Source organism: Equus przewalskii, chromosome X, assembly GCF_037783145.1.
Source record: "Equus przewalskii isolate Varuska chromosome X, EquPr2, whole genome shotgun sequence".
Lineage (NCBI taxonomy): Eukaryota > Metazoa > Chordata > Mammalia > Perissodactyla > Equidae > Equus > Equus przewalskii.
This window is the reverse complement of record NC_091863.1, coordinates 6,632,812-6,650,068: the sequence shown is the minus strand read 5'-3', so window position 1 is coordinate 6,650,068 and position 17,257 is coordinate 6,632,812. Positions and strand designations below refer to the sequence as shown.

The 17,257-nt window shown below is 48.5% G+C and overlaps 1 protein-coding gene across 9 annotated transcripts in view; it reads right to left on the bottom strand.

Moving 5' to 3' along the window:
- Positions 1-17,257, bottom strand: part of SHROOM2 (shroom family member 2) — a 128,624-nt gene that overhangs the window by 38,835 nt on the left and 72,532 nt on the right. For 3 of the 9 annotated variants that reach the window (XM_070604935.1, XM_070604934.1, XM_070604936.1), the window contains exons 3-5: positions 15,049-15,177; positions 9,720-12,033; positions 8,358-8,455 (exon numbers count right to left, since the gene is read on the bottom strand). In XM_070604935.1, coding sequence (XP_070461036.1) covers positions 8,358-8,455; positions 9,720-12,033; positions 15,049-15,177 — 2,541 coding nt within the window. Of the gene's footprint in view, positions 1-596; positions 750-8,357; positions 8,456-8,773; positions 9,114-9,719; positions 12,034-15,048; positions 15,178-16,276; positions 16,296-17,257 lie in introns of those variants that run through there. The other 6 variants (XM_070604938.1, XM_070604933.1, XM_070604937.1 and 3 more) reach the window with 5 other exon arrangements.

Below are 17,257 nucleotides of genomic sequence, written 5' to 3'. Positions count from 1 at the left end.
TCCTGGCAACCACGAACCTACTTTCTGTCTCTATGGATTTGCCTATTCCGGGGTTATATACACACGGAATCACATGTGGCTTAGATTATTTTTTTATACTGTTAAATATCTCTAAATATAAACTATTTTCCTTATTTTTATAGCTTTTAGGCTATAAAATACAAAACAAATTTGCAAGCTATATGAGTGCAAAACTATAAAGACAATGTTAGTTTAACGTGAGGGATGGCATGGCTTTGCTAGGAATGAACTGTTACTCTCATGGTCCCAGGCACATCAGTGTCACTTCTTCTGGGTTCAGGTACCACGGTTTCCCAGATGCCACAAAAGGCCTCATCACCTGTCTTTTGACTGATGGGACACAGAGCTCTGTCGGCATGGCACCCTGACATCTTGTCCCTCGTTCTAGAAGGAGAGCTTGGTTTCCATGTAAGCCTGGACCTACTCTTTCCTCCCAGCCAGGGACAATTATGTAATTACTGCTGACAATGAGACACTGCCACACACACAAGGTGTGGTCATGCACATTACCCAGAATATCCTGATACGAATTTTAAGATTAGAATGGAAATGAAGACACAAAAAATTCAACTCACAAGGAGAATGTGTGTTTCCAAGGATATGCTCCAAGCGCTAGGTTTGAAAAAAATCTAAAGTAGATAGACTTTTCAGCTACCGCTCCGTCACTATCCATGCTTCTGTCTTCCTGCTTCAGCAGCCTTTCCTCTGAATTCTGGTGCTGGTGAGTTCTGTGGTGGGAGTAGGAGGAAAGAGGGATGCTTGAGTGGGGGCGGGGGTTGGGGGAAGCCTCTTGGGGGATATAGACAGAAAACATTCTCCTGGCTCTGACCTGCTCCTCTGGAAATTCCTGGGGTATGTGCAGGTTTAACATGCACTTGGAAATATTTTAACACATTTTAGATTGCTTAGAAAAGGAGGACTCATAGACTATTCTCCTGTTTTATTTCAAATGTATGGACCTTCAGAAAATTTATGGGTTAAATTGATATCTGAGACTAGCTGCAGGAATCTACCAACCACTTAACACGCTGAGTCTGTGGGAAATGAATTCTGACCGCCAAGTATCCATCTCACCTCTAACTAACGGCCACAGTGCGTTAGGAAGACAGTCCAAGCGCATACAGTGTAGCATTTCAAGTTAAACATTAAAAATAAACCCATTTCAGGAGTGACCACTTAATTGGGTACAAGGTTTCCTTTTGGGGTGATGAAAATATTCTGAAACTGGATAGCAGTGATGGATGCATAATGTTGCAAATGCACTCAAAAGTCCCTGAATTTACACATTCAAATGGTAAATTTTACATTATGTGGATCTTCCCACAATTTAAAAATAAATAAAATCTTTGCAACTCCATTTCAAAAAATAAAAAAGTAATTTAGACTAATTTAAACGTTAAAGCAAGAAATTTACAGTAACTGCAGAGACAAATAAGAGCCAATGTGGCCCTATGTATAGGCATCTACAAAGACTGAGTCCCAAGGGACTCACTGAGAACCAGACACACTGCCCAGTCCTTGCAGTCATCTTGTGAGGGAGCTTGCTTACCCTTGGCGGGCCTGAGATTCCCCAGTGGTCTTCTCCAGACACTATGATTTCAGAATCCTAATGTAAAAATGCCAACAGAGATAGCACAGGGAAAACTTGCTGCAGTTAAGCTGCTTTGCCCCTGCCCAAAACAAAGAGACAGCCTGAAATGGAGGTCTGCTTTCCAAAGGTCCTGAAAACAAATGATGCTGAAGAAGGCTTGGAGGCAGGCAGGTGTAGGAAGGAATGTGTTGACTCAGCCAGACCCTCGTGGGTCATCAGGGATGACCTTGCTCGAGTCTGTGAAGCGAGTTTTCATTCTATCACAGTTTTATAATGTCCACTTCTGCAATGATGCCTACTCATGACACCACCCACAAGAACACGATGGCGCTCTCTCATATTCTGTACCCTCTGCAGGGGAGGAACTGAAAGCAGATGTTCACAGTTCATGGATGAGATGTGCTTATATTTCTAACACAGGTTGATCATACTGGCTTGATTCAGACATTTGACTTCACTCATTAACGGTAGGAAAGCCAACTAAATAGAGATTACGTAGCATGATGCAGTAAGTCCCATTAGAAGAAACAGGCATCCAAGATCTGCCACTTTACAATTCGGTTCTTGAGTCAAGATGACAGTACCATAACTAGACAATGAACCAGAAGAGCTGACAAGAATTAAAAGGTAGCAAAGATCATCTCCAAAGTAGTCAGAGAAGGCTTCGCCCACGCCTTCGCCAATTTGAATAGCTCTAACATGAGGAGTATTTCAATCCATATGGCCATGCCAATGGGTGCTGCCCAGACCATCTCAGCCCTAAAACATGGTAAATTGACCTAAAACACAGCACACAGGAAGGAAGCATGGCTGGAAGAACCAAGAGAGGATAAAGGGTGTGGGTGTGTTTAGCTGGATTTTTGGAGCAAGGCAAAAACACTGAAGAGTACCTTTACATGCCAATTCAACCAAGGTTAACCAACAAGGGCGGGAGCTTTGAAGAGAGCAGTCAGCTGAGTAAGAAAGAGACAGTAAGATCAAACAGCAGAGGGTTACTGTATCAGAAGGAGCAAGAAAGAGACGGTAAGATCAAACAGCAGAGGGTTACTGTATCAGAAGGAGCTGTGGAAATCCCCGCATCCAGAGCTCCATGGCCTCCCAGCTTGTTGCCTGGCTAACAAGGGAGCTCTTGTGCAGTCACCGGGGGCGGGTGCTGAGGATGAAGGGGCAGCTTCTGGAGGGCTGTGCATTGTTCTGGGAAAGCACCAGAAGTCACATGATCGCAGCAATTCCGTCAGAATCGGATCAGAAGGTAGAAGCTGCCTCCAGACATGCTGTTTCTAGAAGACTCTGCCTCCCCTCCCATCCAGAACTCAGATGTCTGGGTTCAATGTTCATCCATGCTTCCTCCCTCTTCCCCTCAGCATTTCAAGTAGTTAATACCTCCTGCCCTCCTTCAGCCCACTTTCTCCCTCCATGTTGGTGCTTTGTGGACCTGTCTCCCTGGTCTCGCTTTCTCATCCCCACCCCCAAACCCTGTAACCCTCAAACTATTGCCTTAAAATGCTTCCTTCCAAACAATGTGCAGTCACAAGTCCAATCCAGCAAGGAAACAAATCTGCAGTCGCTTGTCCTGACTCTACCTTTCCTAAATCCACACGGGAACAAATATGAGGAGAAAATGTATGCAGCTACAAATGGAGACGAGAAAACAAACCAGCAGACCTGAGTACTGTGTTTCCTACAGCTGCTGCTTCTCATTTCTGAGATGACGGAGGTATGTCCGCAAGTACTCCACACACAAAGAGAACTGCTCTGTCCAGGGCACTGCCCTGTCCTGGAAGGCAGCTATGCCCGATGCCAGGCCCAGCCCTGGAAAACTTCCAAGCTGAAGTTTCGTCTTGTTATCCCAGGCAGGCTTCATAATTACCCAGCGGAGCAGTTCAAAATGGAAAGCTTCAATTGCCCCTTAGCTAATTGAAGGCCAGGAAAAGTAAGTATCTTCCCTAAAGCTACAAATGAAGGGTAGAGCTCAGATGGTGAATCTCTCTTACTCACTCTGAAATCTACTTGTAAGCAGCTTGTTTAGTAAATGAAAAACAGTCTTCACACTACCCTCTGTACACCAAGCCACCTCTCAGGGAAAACACACAGCAAGGTGACCCTCAGGTGGATTTCGTTTAAGAATTTAACATTAAAGCACATTTTCCCTAAAGAGCTCGATTTCATATGGATTCCATTTTGTGGCTGTTCCTGGAATTCTCATTCTCCACCTCCTCATCTGTCCCAACAAAACACAAGCCTGCAGGTCAATGCCAGCCCATTGGCAGCAGCTCTGAAAGGCGGGGGTGGAAACGGCTGGAAGAAAGTAGAGAAGAGGGAAGCCGCCAGCACCTAGAGCTGCCCAGCACCACCCCAGATCTCCTTTTAGCTTCAGTCTCCTGAGCCTCCCAGAACACAATCCTCAATGAAAAACTCTCAAATTCAAGGAGCAATAATCAAATGTAGCAAAACTTAGCTTTCTTACAAGGTTTAAAATTCGACACTGGAAAACAAGTCCACACTACCAAATTTATTTTGAGATGTTTATGTCTTGATTCAAAATGCTATGCCAGCACAGAAAGATAAGAAAGGCCCGTTTTACTGTCATGTACACTAAAATCTTAAATAAAATTTCAGCATACAGAATGTGCCAACACGGAAATATTACTCACCATGATCAAGAAGGATCGACTCAAGGAATGTTAGGCTAGTACCCACCCATTCATCTACCAATCTATCCTTCCACCCACCTACCCACCCATTCATCCATGTACTCATGCATCCATCTATATACCCATCTATTTATCCACCCACCAACCCATCCATCCACCCATCTCTCCATTCATTCAGCTAATGACTGGTCCATCTATCAGTCAGTATGCTTACACAGGGTCCCCTTCCCAAGCCATGCAGGTCCACCCAGCTGCCATTTGCTAGGCAGGTGCCCTGAGGAAGGCTCATGGCATCCCAAGGATGGCCTTACAAGCATCAAGGCCCTGAGGGAGAAATGAGCTTGGCTTGTTCAAAGGACAGAAAGGTGGCAATGAGGCCTGGGGATGGGAAGAGAGAGTGACAAAGGCCAGCTTGGAGAAAAGAGGGCATACAGGGCCTTGCAGGCCATAGTAAGGAGTTGGCATTTTATTCCAAGTGCAAGTAGAAGTCATTGAGTGGCTGGGGGAGGGAGACAACTATAATCTGATTTATATTCCAAGACCAGCTTATTAGGTGCTAGGGGAGGAATGGACTGTGGGGGTCAGCCATGGAAGCAGGGACAGCAGCAAGGAGGCAGCTGCCGTAGTCCAGGCTGCAGATGATGAAAGCTTGGACGGAGATGGGGAGAACACTGACCTCAGAGAGTCTGGAAGCAGAGCTGGTCACATAGAGATGGACTGCACAGGGGACGTACAGGAGGGGCTTAGGCATCTGCAGCAAGGTGAACGAACGGAGGAGCTATGGCTCAGATCAGAGCCCAGACAGGACAATGCTGGAGGAGCATAAGAGTTCAATCTCTACTCTCTTCAGTCAGAGGCGCTACCAGCCCTCCAGGTGGGGGGACAGCTCCATGAGAACTGGTGAAGGGCACCGCAAACATATCTGCCAGGAGAGCACCAGGGTCACCCCTCTCCCCACACCATCGCAGTCTGCAGGGAATGCCTCTTTTCAGGGTGCCCACAGGCATCCGCTTGGGTCAACTCTTAAAAGCAGTATTACTGAGCCAGAAGGTGTGTGCAACTGTAAAGATTCAGTCACACGCCGCCAGAGAGCCCTCCAAAGAGGTTTCGCCAAATTCCCCTCTTCACCAGCTGCACACTAGGATGGCAGCTCCCCTCTTCCCTTTATTTTAAATACATGCTCATCAGCTCAGTGATGGAATGGCTCCTCCCAAGGGAGCTGATGTAGTTGACAGAAGTGGTCAGTAGAAGGTATAAGGGAAAGCAGAGACATTTCTCCCAGTGTCATGCACTAATTGTGCCCTCCCCCCAAATCCACACATTGAAGTCCTAATCCCCAGGACCTCAGAAGGTGACTGTATTTGGAGATAGTCTTTAAAAGGTGATTAAGGAAAATGAGGTCATCAGGCGGACCCTAATCCAGTCCGAGTGGTGCCCTTACAAAAGAGAAGACGAGGACACACAGAGGGATGGCCGTGAGGACACAGGGAGAGGGTGGCCATCCTCAAGTCACCGAGAGAGGCCTCGGGAGAAACCAACCCTGCCCACACACTCATCTGGGACTTCTGGCCTCCAGAACTGCGAGAGAATACATTCCTGTTGTGGACGCTGCCTGGTCTCTGACATTTTGTTATGGCAGCCCAAGCAAACTGCTACAGCCAGCGTTCAAGAACCCCAAGTCAGCGGGGTAGAATGTCTGCAGAAAGCCGGCCCCTGTTGGTCATAACGACTGAGCTTGGAGATGTGGTGCAAAACCTCTGGAAACAGTGGGAGCTGATGGGTTGGGACAGAGTGAGTAAGGTGGGCTGCTCATGACAGGAAAAGCTGGAGGTAACCAAATGCAGCTAGATTTGTTCCCTCTGGTTTGGCTTTATTTTAGCTCAAACACCACCTGTCTTCCCCATAACTCAGCCAGAAAGTTATCTCACCCTCTTTCCTCCAACACCCTAAAGCACCATGTAACTTTTTACAAAAATCACAATGATGTATCATCATTTCACTGGTAAGTATGGGAGTCTCCTCTTCCCTCCTACACTGCAAGGTCCTTTGGGGACAAAACCTTTGTCCTACTTGTCTTCATATAGAACACAGAATCTTGAATCTCAAAAATGTTCTCAATCAGATTTGCATGAATAATAATTCTCATCCTGACACTCTTCTGTCATCCCAACAAATCACAACAAAATTATATTTATAGTCTTTATGTTATACTTATATCAATTTATATTCTTTATATAGACATGTTTACATTACTTTAAATTTATGCAAAACATTGGTCATCTTAAATCTTTACATTATAGATTTTGTTTTTGGTGAGCAGAGAACAGTCTTTGCCTGAATATTCGTTTCTTTTATTCTCAAATTTAATGTTTCAAGTGCACCACTACTTGCCAACACTTCAGAAAACAAACATTCTCTGGAAAAAGTTGAGAACGGCTTTTCAACATTCTTATTCTAGAATTTCATTTGAGTCTCACCACTCTTCAAAAACGCAGACAACAATTCTGAAAATTGCTGGGTTTGTAGCTCAAAAGCAGAAAGCTTCTGGAACTAATTTCTTCAGAGCGGCCCCGCAGTCTGCTAGAAGACAGGGCCATGATAAATGAGGCAGAGGGACCCTCCCCCTTCCTCTTGACCCTTTCATGATCGAGAGTGCCATCAACAAAACACACACACAATCTGTACATTACAGCTATTCAACGTGCCTCTCTGTTCACAGCAGAGGCACTAAACTCCAAGCACCACACGCCCCCTCCGCAGTTGAAATTGAACGCTCAGGGCCCGAGCGCAGGAGCCATGCCGATCCCACGTGTGCAGGGCGCACGGAGCGCCCCACCCGCACTGCAGTGCAGGGGCGCCCTCACAGCCCAGCAGGGCCCGGAAGCCGGCTTTGAACAAAGATCGCAGCTGGTGCCCAGCACGTGACTTGCTCAGAATCCATAGTAATAAAACTATCGCTGTGCTTCTCAGACACCGGGAAATTCTGTAGGTGTATTGTTCACCAGCCTTTCTCACCCAGGGGTTCTTGGTTTTAGCGATAGATTAAGTAATTGCAGCAACTTCCTACACAAGCATACACAAAATACCACTCCTGTTCTCAGAGCCATGTAAATATTTGGTCCTCTCCTATAAGGCGAAAAGCACTCAGTTTAAAGCCAAATGAAATAAATCCCATTACACAAGGCTCTCAAAAGCAAACATTTAAATTGGTTATTTCTACAACAGGACCTTGAATATTGAGGTTAGTGTTTAATTTGCACACTGCACCAATCACCTGAAATTCTCAAGGCAACAGAAAAATCTGCCCTCCATGACCCTATTGTGCACACATGTCTTTCCATTCCTCCACCGGCCCTTTGAAAATACAGTTACACCACAGCTCCTATGTGATCTAATCTATGCTCTCTTCTCCCACCCTCTTCATGTATGAAGGGCAAGACAACACGATGTATTCAATCTAAATTCCATTGTCGTTACAATTAAACAGCTACACTCGCCACATTTTAGAATTATGGCACACAGCACTGTTTGCACTCCTGCCATCCACAGTTCTTTCAGATGCTCTGATCCTCTCTTGGGGAGCCAACTGACTTGATTTCTATTTTAAAGCTCAAAATTAACTCATTAAGCCCAATTTAGAAAGGCTTGCCCTATTCCTTTCTGATGATCCTTCCAGACAACTCCGATTCAGAGATGTGCCCCAGCACCCCAGCTGCATGCTGGATTGTTAAAGCATCCCTTCAGTCAGCTTTCTGGGAAAAGCATTCCGTTCAAGCACGTTACACTGGAGTTCTCATCCTGTCAACATAAAGAACCTCTCTGTACGGAAAACACAGCAGCCATTTTAAGAACCAGAAGTGCCACGATGGCATTAGAAGGCGTTGCCACCCTTGGGATTCTTCCGGCAGCCGTGCAGGGCCAGGGTCATGGTCATGCGCAGCCAGGGATGCTGGAAATCACACCCAGCTAGTAGCCACTTTGGGTTTGGCCAAAACCAGATGCCTGGCCACGTTAACCAAGCATTCACCCACCATAAAGAAGCCTACCCCCAAGATGCCTTCTTAGTAACCCTAAATCCAAAATTCACCTACCTCGGGGTAAGACGTCCCTCCTCGGCCCTGACCGTGGGGGAAAGTTCTTTGTGCTCACCAGGGTCCTCTGCTTGTCGTCGTGGTTCAACGGAAGCTTCCTGCCAGGGGCAGCACAATGAGACACCAAGTTATCAGGCTGCCTTCTTCAAGACATCTATTATTACAAACCCCCTCATTGTGGGTTCGCCTGCCAGCCTGTACCACAAAGGCACTGACGCAGCCTACTGTCTTCTACCAACACGCAGCCACGGGACTGGCCAGCTCAGCTCCCCAAAAGGTTTCATCGAAACGACTCAACTAGACTGTGCGTCCACTTCAGCTCTGGCCAGGAAGCAGAACTCCTACGTCAGGTCTGTAAAACCGTATGACACAATTGGCCAAAAAACCCAAATCAAATACAGCTGGTTACAACTCACTGCAGTGAAGCCTCGAGCCCCAGGACTTGTCCGAGTCTGGGATTCTTCTCTCCTGACTGAGCAAGCGTGGAATTCTCCAAGGTCACGCTGCACAGTGCACAGCCCAGGGCACTGCCATGGCAGAAACAAACGCTTGCAGTGTCTGCATGGCCATTCAGCACCAGGATGCCACAGAGAACCGCGCAGCTCTCTTTACATGCACGTGCGAAGTGTGTGTATTAAACCTACTACTGGCTCTTTTTAAAAGAAACTGCATCTGTTGCTGCAAGAATTTTTTTCTTTGAAGTATATAAATGCAGATTTAAAAGGCAGAAAAAGCAGGGGGAGGGAGGGAGAGACTGGCTGTTGACTTTGAAGCATGGATATGAATATGCAGTTTTCCAGAAGCCCTGAAGTGAATTTTTACCATCAAAACTCTTGCCTCAAAAAAAAGTGAAATAGTTTAATGCGTTGCATTTTTAATTACATTTGTCCCAGAGCAATGTTTAAAAAATATTTGCAAAAAAACAAAAATACTAAAAATATTAAATGATGTCGATATTTGAAAAGTGGGTATCATATGTTGTCTTAAGCCTTTACATAAAGCATCCCTTTTCATTTCAGAGGAGAACCTAACACTTTCTCTCGTTTCCCCTTAGTTCTTTCCTTGGTGTTAATGCAGGGACTAGCTAACCAAGGGGAAAGACAGCTGAAGCAAGAGACAACGAGGAGGCTAGGAATTCAAGATGTGGGTGAAAATATGGCACTTAAATTGTTGTGACAAGTCAGTTCTGTCCCCAGGTACCTTTCACACAAATCGATGCTGGAAGAGCAGATGCGTGTAAATGCTCAAACGTCTGGACCCAAGTCACACTGACACTGGACCATCATATTTAGGGGTGTCCAATGTGTGCCTTAAGATGGTGGTCAGGGGGTGGCTTTGTCCTTGCTCACACGCGATGCTTACCTGTTTGTAGAGGTCTGTGGACGGCGATGACCGGGACCTTTCGTGAATGTACTGTGGCCTCTCATGCTGGTCCAGACCTGCATCCAGAATGTCGTCCGCTGAGTGATACCTCCCTGAACTCCTGGCTTCCAGGGCATTCCTCTGTTCCCTCCAAGAGGCCTGATACTCTGCGAAGGTTCCAAGTCTCTGAGGCGGTTCTGACTTCCCCAGCTTCCCCGCTGTCCTGTGACCGTCAGCGTTTTCTCCAAAGGAGGTCGTGTGGGCCCTCTTCTGGAAGCAAGGCTCCGCATCCTCGCATACGTGGCCTCCCGTCCGCGGCCTCTCCAGCTTCTCTTTCGAGAGCCCACAGAGCGCTTGCCTCTGCCCAGGCCTCTGCTGAACAGGCCTGCTCGTCTCCTCAAAAAACTTCCACCTGTCGGCAAAGGTGCCCATGGTCTCCTGGGATGTGCCGGGGTGCTGGGGTGGGCGGTGATCCCCGGAGAGCCCCACCTCATGCATCTTCTCTGGTTCTGAGTACGATTTCAGTTTCTGCTCTACCGTGAACCGTCTCCGGCCCCCTATGCGGGGAACATGTGGCATGCCACCTGCAGATGACGGCGGCTTGGCCAGGCTCACCTCCCAGGAGCGGGGGACAGGGTCGGGGTCCGTGCTGTGGTCCGGTAACCCTGTGTAGTGGTCAGCTGGGCTGGGGTCCAAGTCGCGGCGCTTAAACGACGTGGCCCTCAGGACCCGGGCTTGGGCCTCCTGCAGGTGGTCTTTATAGGTGCCTGGGAAAGAACCTTCTGGGCCGGCGCCTGCGGCCTCTTCCTCACCCTCGCTGGTGCCAGCCAGAGTCACCGTGCTTTTGCTTTTCTGCAGCTTGGCTCGCCGCATCTGGATCTCGTTCCTCAGGGTGGTGGCAAACCGGTCACTTCTCCGTGTGGGTTTGCCCCCCTGGGCATCGAGGGGTGGCGGCCTCTCCGGGTCACCCTCCTGGCTGTCCTCGGGCCGGCGGGTGCCCTCCTGGGCCAGTAAGTGCAGCATGGGGGTCTGCCGAGGGGAGATCTTGCTGCTTTCTCCATCAGCCCACGGGAGGCCGGTCATCGCCTTCTTCAGGCCAGCTCTCTCCATAACTCCTGGGGAGCGGCCCTCCGGGTCCCCGCTTGCCCTCACAGGGGCGCCCCGGGACCCCTCAAGCAGAGACAGGCCGCCCCGGGGCTTGGGGCCCGGCGGCTGTGTGGCAGGATGCCAACCGGCCCCCCGTAGCGGCGCGGCCCTGGTGCCCCCCTGAAGGCATTGCCTCATGGGGGCGCAGAAGCGGCTCTGCCCACTGCTGTCCCCCTTCTGGTCGGCAGCGCTGGGCCACCTGACCTGAGTGGGGCTGTCGTCCTGGAAGCCCCCAGTGAGGGCCACGTGGAGCTGCTTCCTCGGCGACGTGGTGGCGCTGGGGCCCTCGTACAAGAAGGGACTCTCGTCGCTGTACTGGCGCAGGTGCTGGTACCCATAGGAAGGCTGTGGGCAACGCACATCTGTGCTGGACAGAGAGGCTTGGAGCATGCTGGGGGCCTCATGGTCAGAGGCCGGCCATTCGCAGGGTGCATCCGGGGCCCAGACTGACCCCCCAGGTCTCCTCCCGTCGGTGGGATGTGCCAGCCTTCGCTGCTGGTCGCCAGGTTCTGGCCTCCAGTCGCTGCGGGGCTGAGCCCAGGTCAGGCCTGGAAAGTGCTGCGTGTCAGCCACCTCTGAGAATGGGGGGCCCTGGGCCTTCTCGTGGCTCTTGGTGGCAGCGAAGCTATCACTGCGGAGAGGGGGAGGTGGTGGGGGAGGGGAAGAAGGTGCTTTTTTCTTATCGGGAACATACCAGACCGGCCCAAAACTGGACCTCCCAGAGGAGGCCACCTTGGGCTCAGGACTATCATCTGGCCTGGGGCTTTTGCTGCTGTCACAGAGGACCCTGGGTGGGAAATACCCGAGCCTGTCCTCTAGGCCCTGAGGGTCACCGGCGGCCTGGCCCTGCCGGCTGCTGCCCGGCTTGGAGGCCTCCCACAGGCCCACTTTGTAGAGGATGTTCTCTGTGGAGGAGGCATCGGCCTTGGGCAAGGTGTGGTCAGGCGTGCTGGAGCTGGTGGAGAACGAGCCATAAGCCGAGTCGCGCTGGTTTGGGCCGCCCAGGCGGTCGATGCTGCTGTTGGACTTGGCGGCCGAGAGGCATCCAGAGGAGTAGGGCTGGCAAGGGTGGTCCAGGCTGTCGACACTGCCCAGGGAGCTGAAATGGTCAGAGGTGCGCTGCAGATTTGTCTGCTCCCATGTACCTGACAGGTCATGGGAGGAAGAACTAGGAAACGAGAAGAACCACAGGGAACAGTTGGCTTTAGAATCGAGTTACAGCAAAGGGCAGTTGAGATGATAGCACCGTGAACACGGCTGGCCCTACGCAGGCATCAAGATGCCGGGCCCTGATAACTGTTTCCGGAATGGGATCCCCAGAGCCAAAGTGTGACCTCCCCACATCCAAATCACAGCATTTCAAAGAGCAACATTCTGAGGGCAGGCTCAAAGGCCCAAGTCCTCCTCATGTGATGCCTTTTCCCAAACAGAGACCTTCAAATGCCCCCATACATTTCTCAATGCCTGCAGGTGGTCAAAGCCCACAGCGGTCACCGGCCGGCATGCCTGTGTGATCGCTTACCACCAACCACTAGTTAAGTGTGGCGGTGGCAAACCCACGAGCTAAGAATGGTTTTTAGATTTTTTAATGGTTGGGGTTAGGGTGGGGGTGAGTCAAAATAAGGATATTTTATGACCTGTGAAAATGATATGAAATTCAAATTTTAGCGTTCATAAAGTTGCATTAGAACACAGAGCTGGCCATGTGTTTACACGTAATCTGTGGCTGCTTTCAAGCTCCAGTGGCAGAGTTGAGTTGCTGCAACAGACACTGGCCCAGACAGCCTGAAATATTTACTATCTGGCCCTTCACAGAACAAGTTTGTGGACCTGGTTCAGTATATGCAATGATTCTTATTGTGGATTATTAACACAAGAGAGGCAATCAAATGAGAGCGATTTTCAAATTAAAAGGAAAACTTCAAGCCAGCCCTGATGGCCTAGTGGTTAAAGTTGAGCACACTTCGCTTCAGTGGCTCAGGTTCGCTACCCAGTCGTGGAACCACACCCATCTGTCAGTAGCCATACTGTGGTGGCATCTCACATAGAAGAACCAGAAGGACTTACAACTAGGATATACAACTGTGCACTGGGGCTTTGGCGAGCAAAAAAAAAGAAGATGGGCAACAGATGTTAGCTTAGAGTGAATCTTTCTCCACAAAAAGAACAAGAAAAACGAAAACTTCAGGGATAACATTACTTTTCCAAACCCAAATATTACAGTATTGATAGCTCCTCTCTCAACTCCCAGTCAATGGCACTTGTGACAGATAACTTGAGAAACAGGCTTTATCAGCAAGACAGATGCTGCTGTGTTGAGGTGACTGATTAAACCTTCAGAGTTCACTGGAGCTGGACACAGACACCAAAGATACAGGTTCATAACTAGGATGGTGTCTAAGAGGAGGATATAAAAAATCAGGTTTATTACAACAAGCCAGGTGATATATGGTTAATTGAGGCATTATTCATTCTGGGACACAGTAATGGTGTACATGTGAGGCTGACAGCTCTCAATGGTGAACATGAAAGAGCAACAAAGCTAGAATAGTCACGCCTCAAGAAAAACCAAACCGTGGCTACTTGAGGTTTGGGAAGAATGAGGAGGAGAAAGAAAGACATGAGAGCAGGGCAAGGTCACAGGCAGTGCACCGGCTAACTCATCATCTGAGGAAGGAAGATGATCGTTTGGGTTTTACACCACCTTTCGTGAGGCGAGAGCAGGGACCCTTCTCAGAAACGGAGCCCATTCCTCTCCATCCTCCAACCCCATTCCTGAGGTGGTTTCCCATGAGCTCCTAAGTCCAAGCAGATATAAATCATGCTAAGCACTCTGTCCACACAGATGTGGGCAGCATGTGTGTTTCTGTAATCAAGGCACTGCCAAATGGGCTGACTGGAGATCCTATTACATTAAGTCACTTCAATAATGAAATAAAAGGCCCACTTTTCACTTAAGTTTTACCACTCAGTTGAGAATCTGTGGTTTTTCAAAAATACCCTGGGTTCCAAACACCATCCTCTCCTGTCACTTTAAATAGGTAATATTTGGGACTTATCTCCTTCCCATCACATAAATACTTTACTTGGCAATTATGCAGCAGACTGGTATTTACTAATAGCCCACAATTGATTTTGAGATGGTTACATTAGCTACACACACACACACACACACACATACAGGCACAAACACACTTAGATACATATGCACACTCAGACACGCATGCACAGACACACACAAATATAGATACACATGCACACTCACACATGTACACACCGTAAATGCACACAGAGATACACATGCACATAAACACACAGATACACATACACACTCACACCAAAGACACACTATCTGTCATTATGGTCACCCTTCTAACAGGAGACTAGTGAAGACATTGGCCACTAATCCGAGGTGACCAGTCAGCGCCCTGTGACTAGCAGGAGCCTCACTAAACCGGCATCCTATGATGCTGTCACATGCTCAGTGGGTATTAGCCCTTCTACCCTGAAATGTGGGCTCCAGGGCAGCCAGCACTCCCCCTTCCACCAATCCACAACTCCCACCTCCTCTGTCTCATGCATGGCAGGAAACCACTACCAGGCCCTCAAAGCGGGTCACAGCCCTGGCATGTGGGCTGGGAAGCCCCTGGCTTCCTCCACGCCTCCACAGCAGCACCCTGGGGGTTGAGGAGAGGGTGCTGATGCTTCACGGAGTTGCCTGGGGAGTTCCTGCAAAATACACCCGGCCCAGCCCATAAATAGCTCCTGCTTTCCAACCTGTAAAAATCTCAAGAGAAGAATGGAGGCTGTGGACACGTGAGTGGCACAGATTGCCATCCCACATGGCTCAGAACCACCAACTCAGCCGGCCTAAAGGGATTCAGCCAAAAAAGGGAAATCCCCAGGCTCCTGATTTATCAATTAAACGACATCAAAGACAAAGCACACTTGTTCATCCTTTCTCTTAGTGTTTTATTTTTTATTTTTAAGTATTGTACACCTGCCTACTCAGTGAAAAAATATTCGAGTCCTACCAGTAATGGTGTGTCACAGGCCTTTTCTCATCTGGAAAACAAAATCATTCTAAAGTCAAGAAAGGCACTATCGTGACAGGGCTGGGAAGTTATGGGTGTTGGCAGAATGTCACACAAACTTCCCATCCCAGCAGGAAACGAGAGCCTACCTCGCGTGGTGTCGGCCGTGCCAAGAAGGGTAGACGCTGGTGGAGAACTGAGATGCTGATGTCTCGGGGTGGCTCTCGGAGAACTTGGTGGCGTGCCAGGAGTGAGGCCTCCAGCTCAGCTCATTCCTCCTGAAAAAGAAGGCAGACGACTCAGGGACCACACACAAGGGACAACTCCGTGCCAAAAGAGGAGGGCGAGACAGAACTAAGTCACGGCTACCACTGCACGATTTATAGCGTTGCTTTCAGGCGCTTCCCACTGTATCTGGGCACAAGCAGTCTTCACATTTTTGTTAATGGAGAACTGACCCTGGTGCAGAGTGAGAAGCACCAGCTCCAAAATGTGAACCAAAGTCTTCCAAATTCATTTTAAGTAAGTAAATAAATCTTGCCGTCCTCACAAACAAGACAACAGAAACTTCCATCCTTCCCACTTCGGCAAAGCTTTACACAGGCCCTCAGCCCCCTTGAGAAGGCATAGTGCTGGAGAAAGGCTCAGTGAGTCCCCAGCTCAGCTGGAGAACAGAGTTTAGACGGCTTCTGTCTATTTACTCCTTAACTAAGGAAATACAGCTATATTGTAATTAAGACTAGTAGCCGTATATGCCCCTGAGCCTCCGAGAGTGTCTGTGAAGTCAACTAAGGGTCCCCATCACGTGAATCACAACGTCCTAGACCAACAGGCTCCAGTCCATTACTAGCAGGGCTTCTCAACATGGTGTGAGCCTTCCCCGGCTCCCTCTCCAGAGTCCCCACCAACCCATGAGAGATTTATTAGCTTTTTGGCCACACCTGTCCAGGTGTGATACCCTAAGTCCAGTTGGGAATCCCCGCAGCTGCTGTGTGGACCTAAGAGAGCCTCCAGGATTGTGCTGCCGTGTGAGGAGACTTCCTCACTTCCTCAATTTAGGACAGAACTAGCCTCACTGTGGACAGTTGACAGCCCAATCCAGAATGGAGAAGAGCTCAACTGAGCCTCTTTAGGTACCTGATGGAGATGAAACATTCTTCCAAGTAGGCAAAAACATTAACGATTACACTGCAATAAAGACTATCAAAGAAAAATAACATAAACCTTCTGATGACTCAGGTAATTAATAAGGAAAAAGCCATGGGTGGCAAAATGTGAAATATGTTGATTTTACGATAGTTTCCCATGAACCAAAACATAAAATAGACGAATTTATCACACCTCAGAAGTAAAGGGAATGTAAAACGAAGACCATACCTCATAGAGTTTCTCAAAATCCTTGTAAGGAAGGTTCTGGCCACGTGAATTTCATTTGTAGATGGCTTTTTCTGTGCTATAGTATCCACAACTTCTCTCATCTTCCTTTAGAGTTAATTAATGAAGGAAATAAACTAGACTGATTGAAACTGGAGGCAAAGGTAAAAAAGAAGAAAAAGAGGGCTTGGAAAAGAAAACACCTTACACTTTGTGGCAGCACATTTCACCTCCACAAGTGGAGTGACTGGGGTATAAGCTAGTTTACTGGGCAGTAGTGAGTACGGTAAATGTGTTTCCTCCTTTTTAAAAAGATAATTAGAGATACATGTCTCTATTTCAAGATGACACAGTCAAGTTATGGTGCTAAATAGGGCTATTTTTTTAAAAAAAGAATAAACAAATGAAAACACAGTGAAAAGGGTTATACCCACAAGCTATAACAGGATATCACGGCTACTGGGGACAGCGAAATGTTCCTAAAACACACGTGCCTTTGTCAGGTCCTCTGACTTTCCTCATGCATAATGAACATATTTGGGAATCAAGGAAGGTTCAGAATGGTTTCTGTTTGTCAGCCCCTCTGATGGCCTGAAAAGGCTGGATTTGTATTGACAAGAGAGAGGAGGACATTCACCACCTGCCCACTGGTGGCTCCATCAGGAAGGCTCTGGGGACAGAGAACTCTGGTGCCACCTAGAGTTCTCGCACACTCATCATCCCTTTGGCTCAGTTTCAACCACTCCCAGATGGAAAAAAACAAGTGCAGATTTAAGATCCTCATGTCAACAAGATTATGGTGTTTCTTCCTACACAAGATACGCACTAGGGTAGCTTTAAACCACCCAGTCTCTGGGAATGTGGGGGCCATGAGTACACAGGGCACAGGATGCGCCGGGATGGGAGAGAACACCAACCACACTGTCCTCAGTACGTGGTGGAGCACCCTCACCACCTAACAGAGCTGGGAGCATCAGAAGTGAT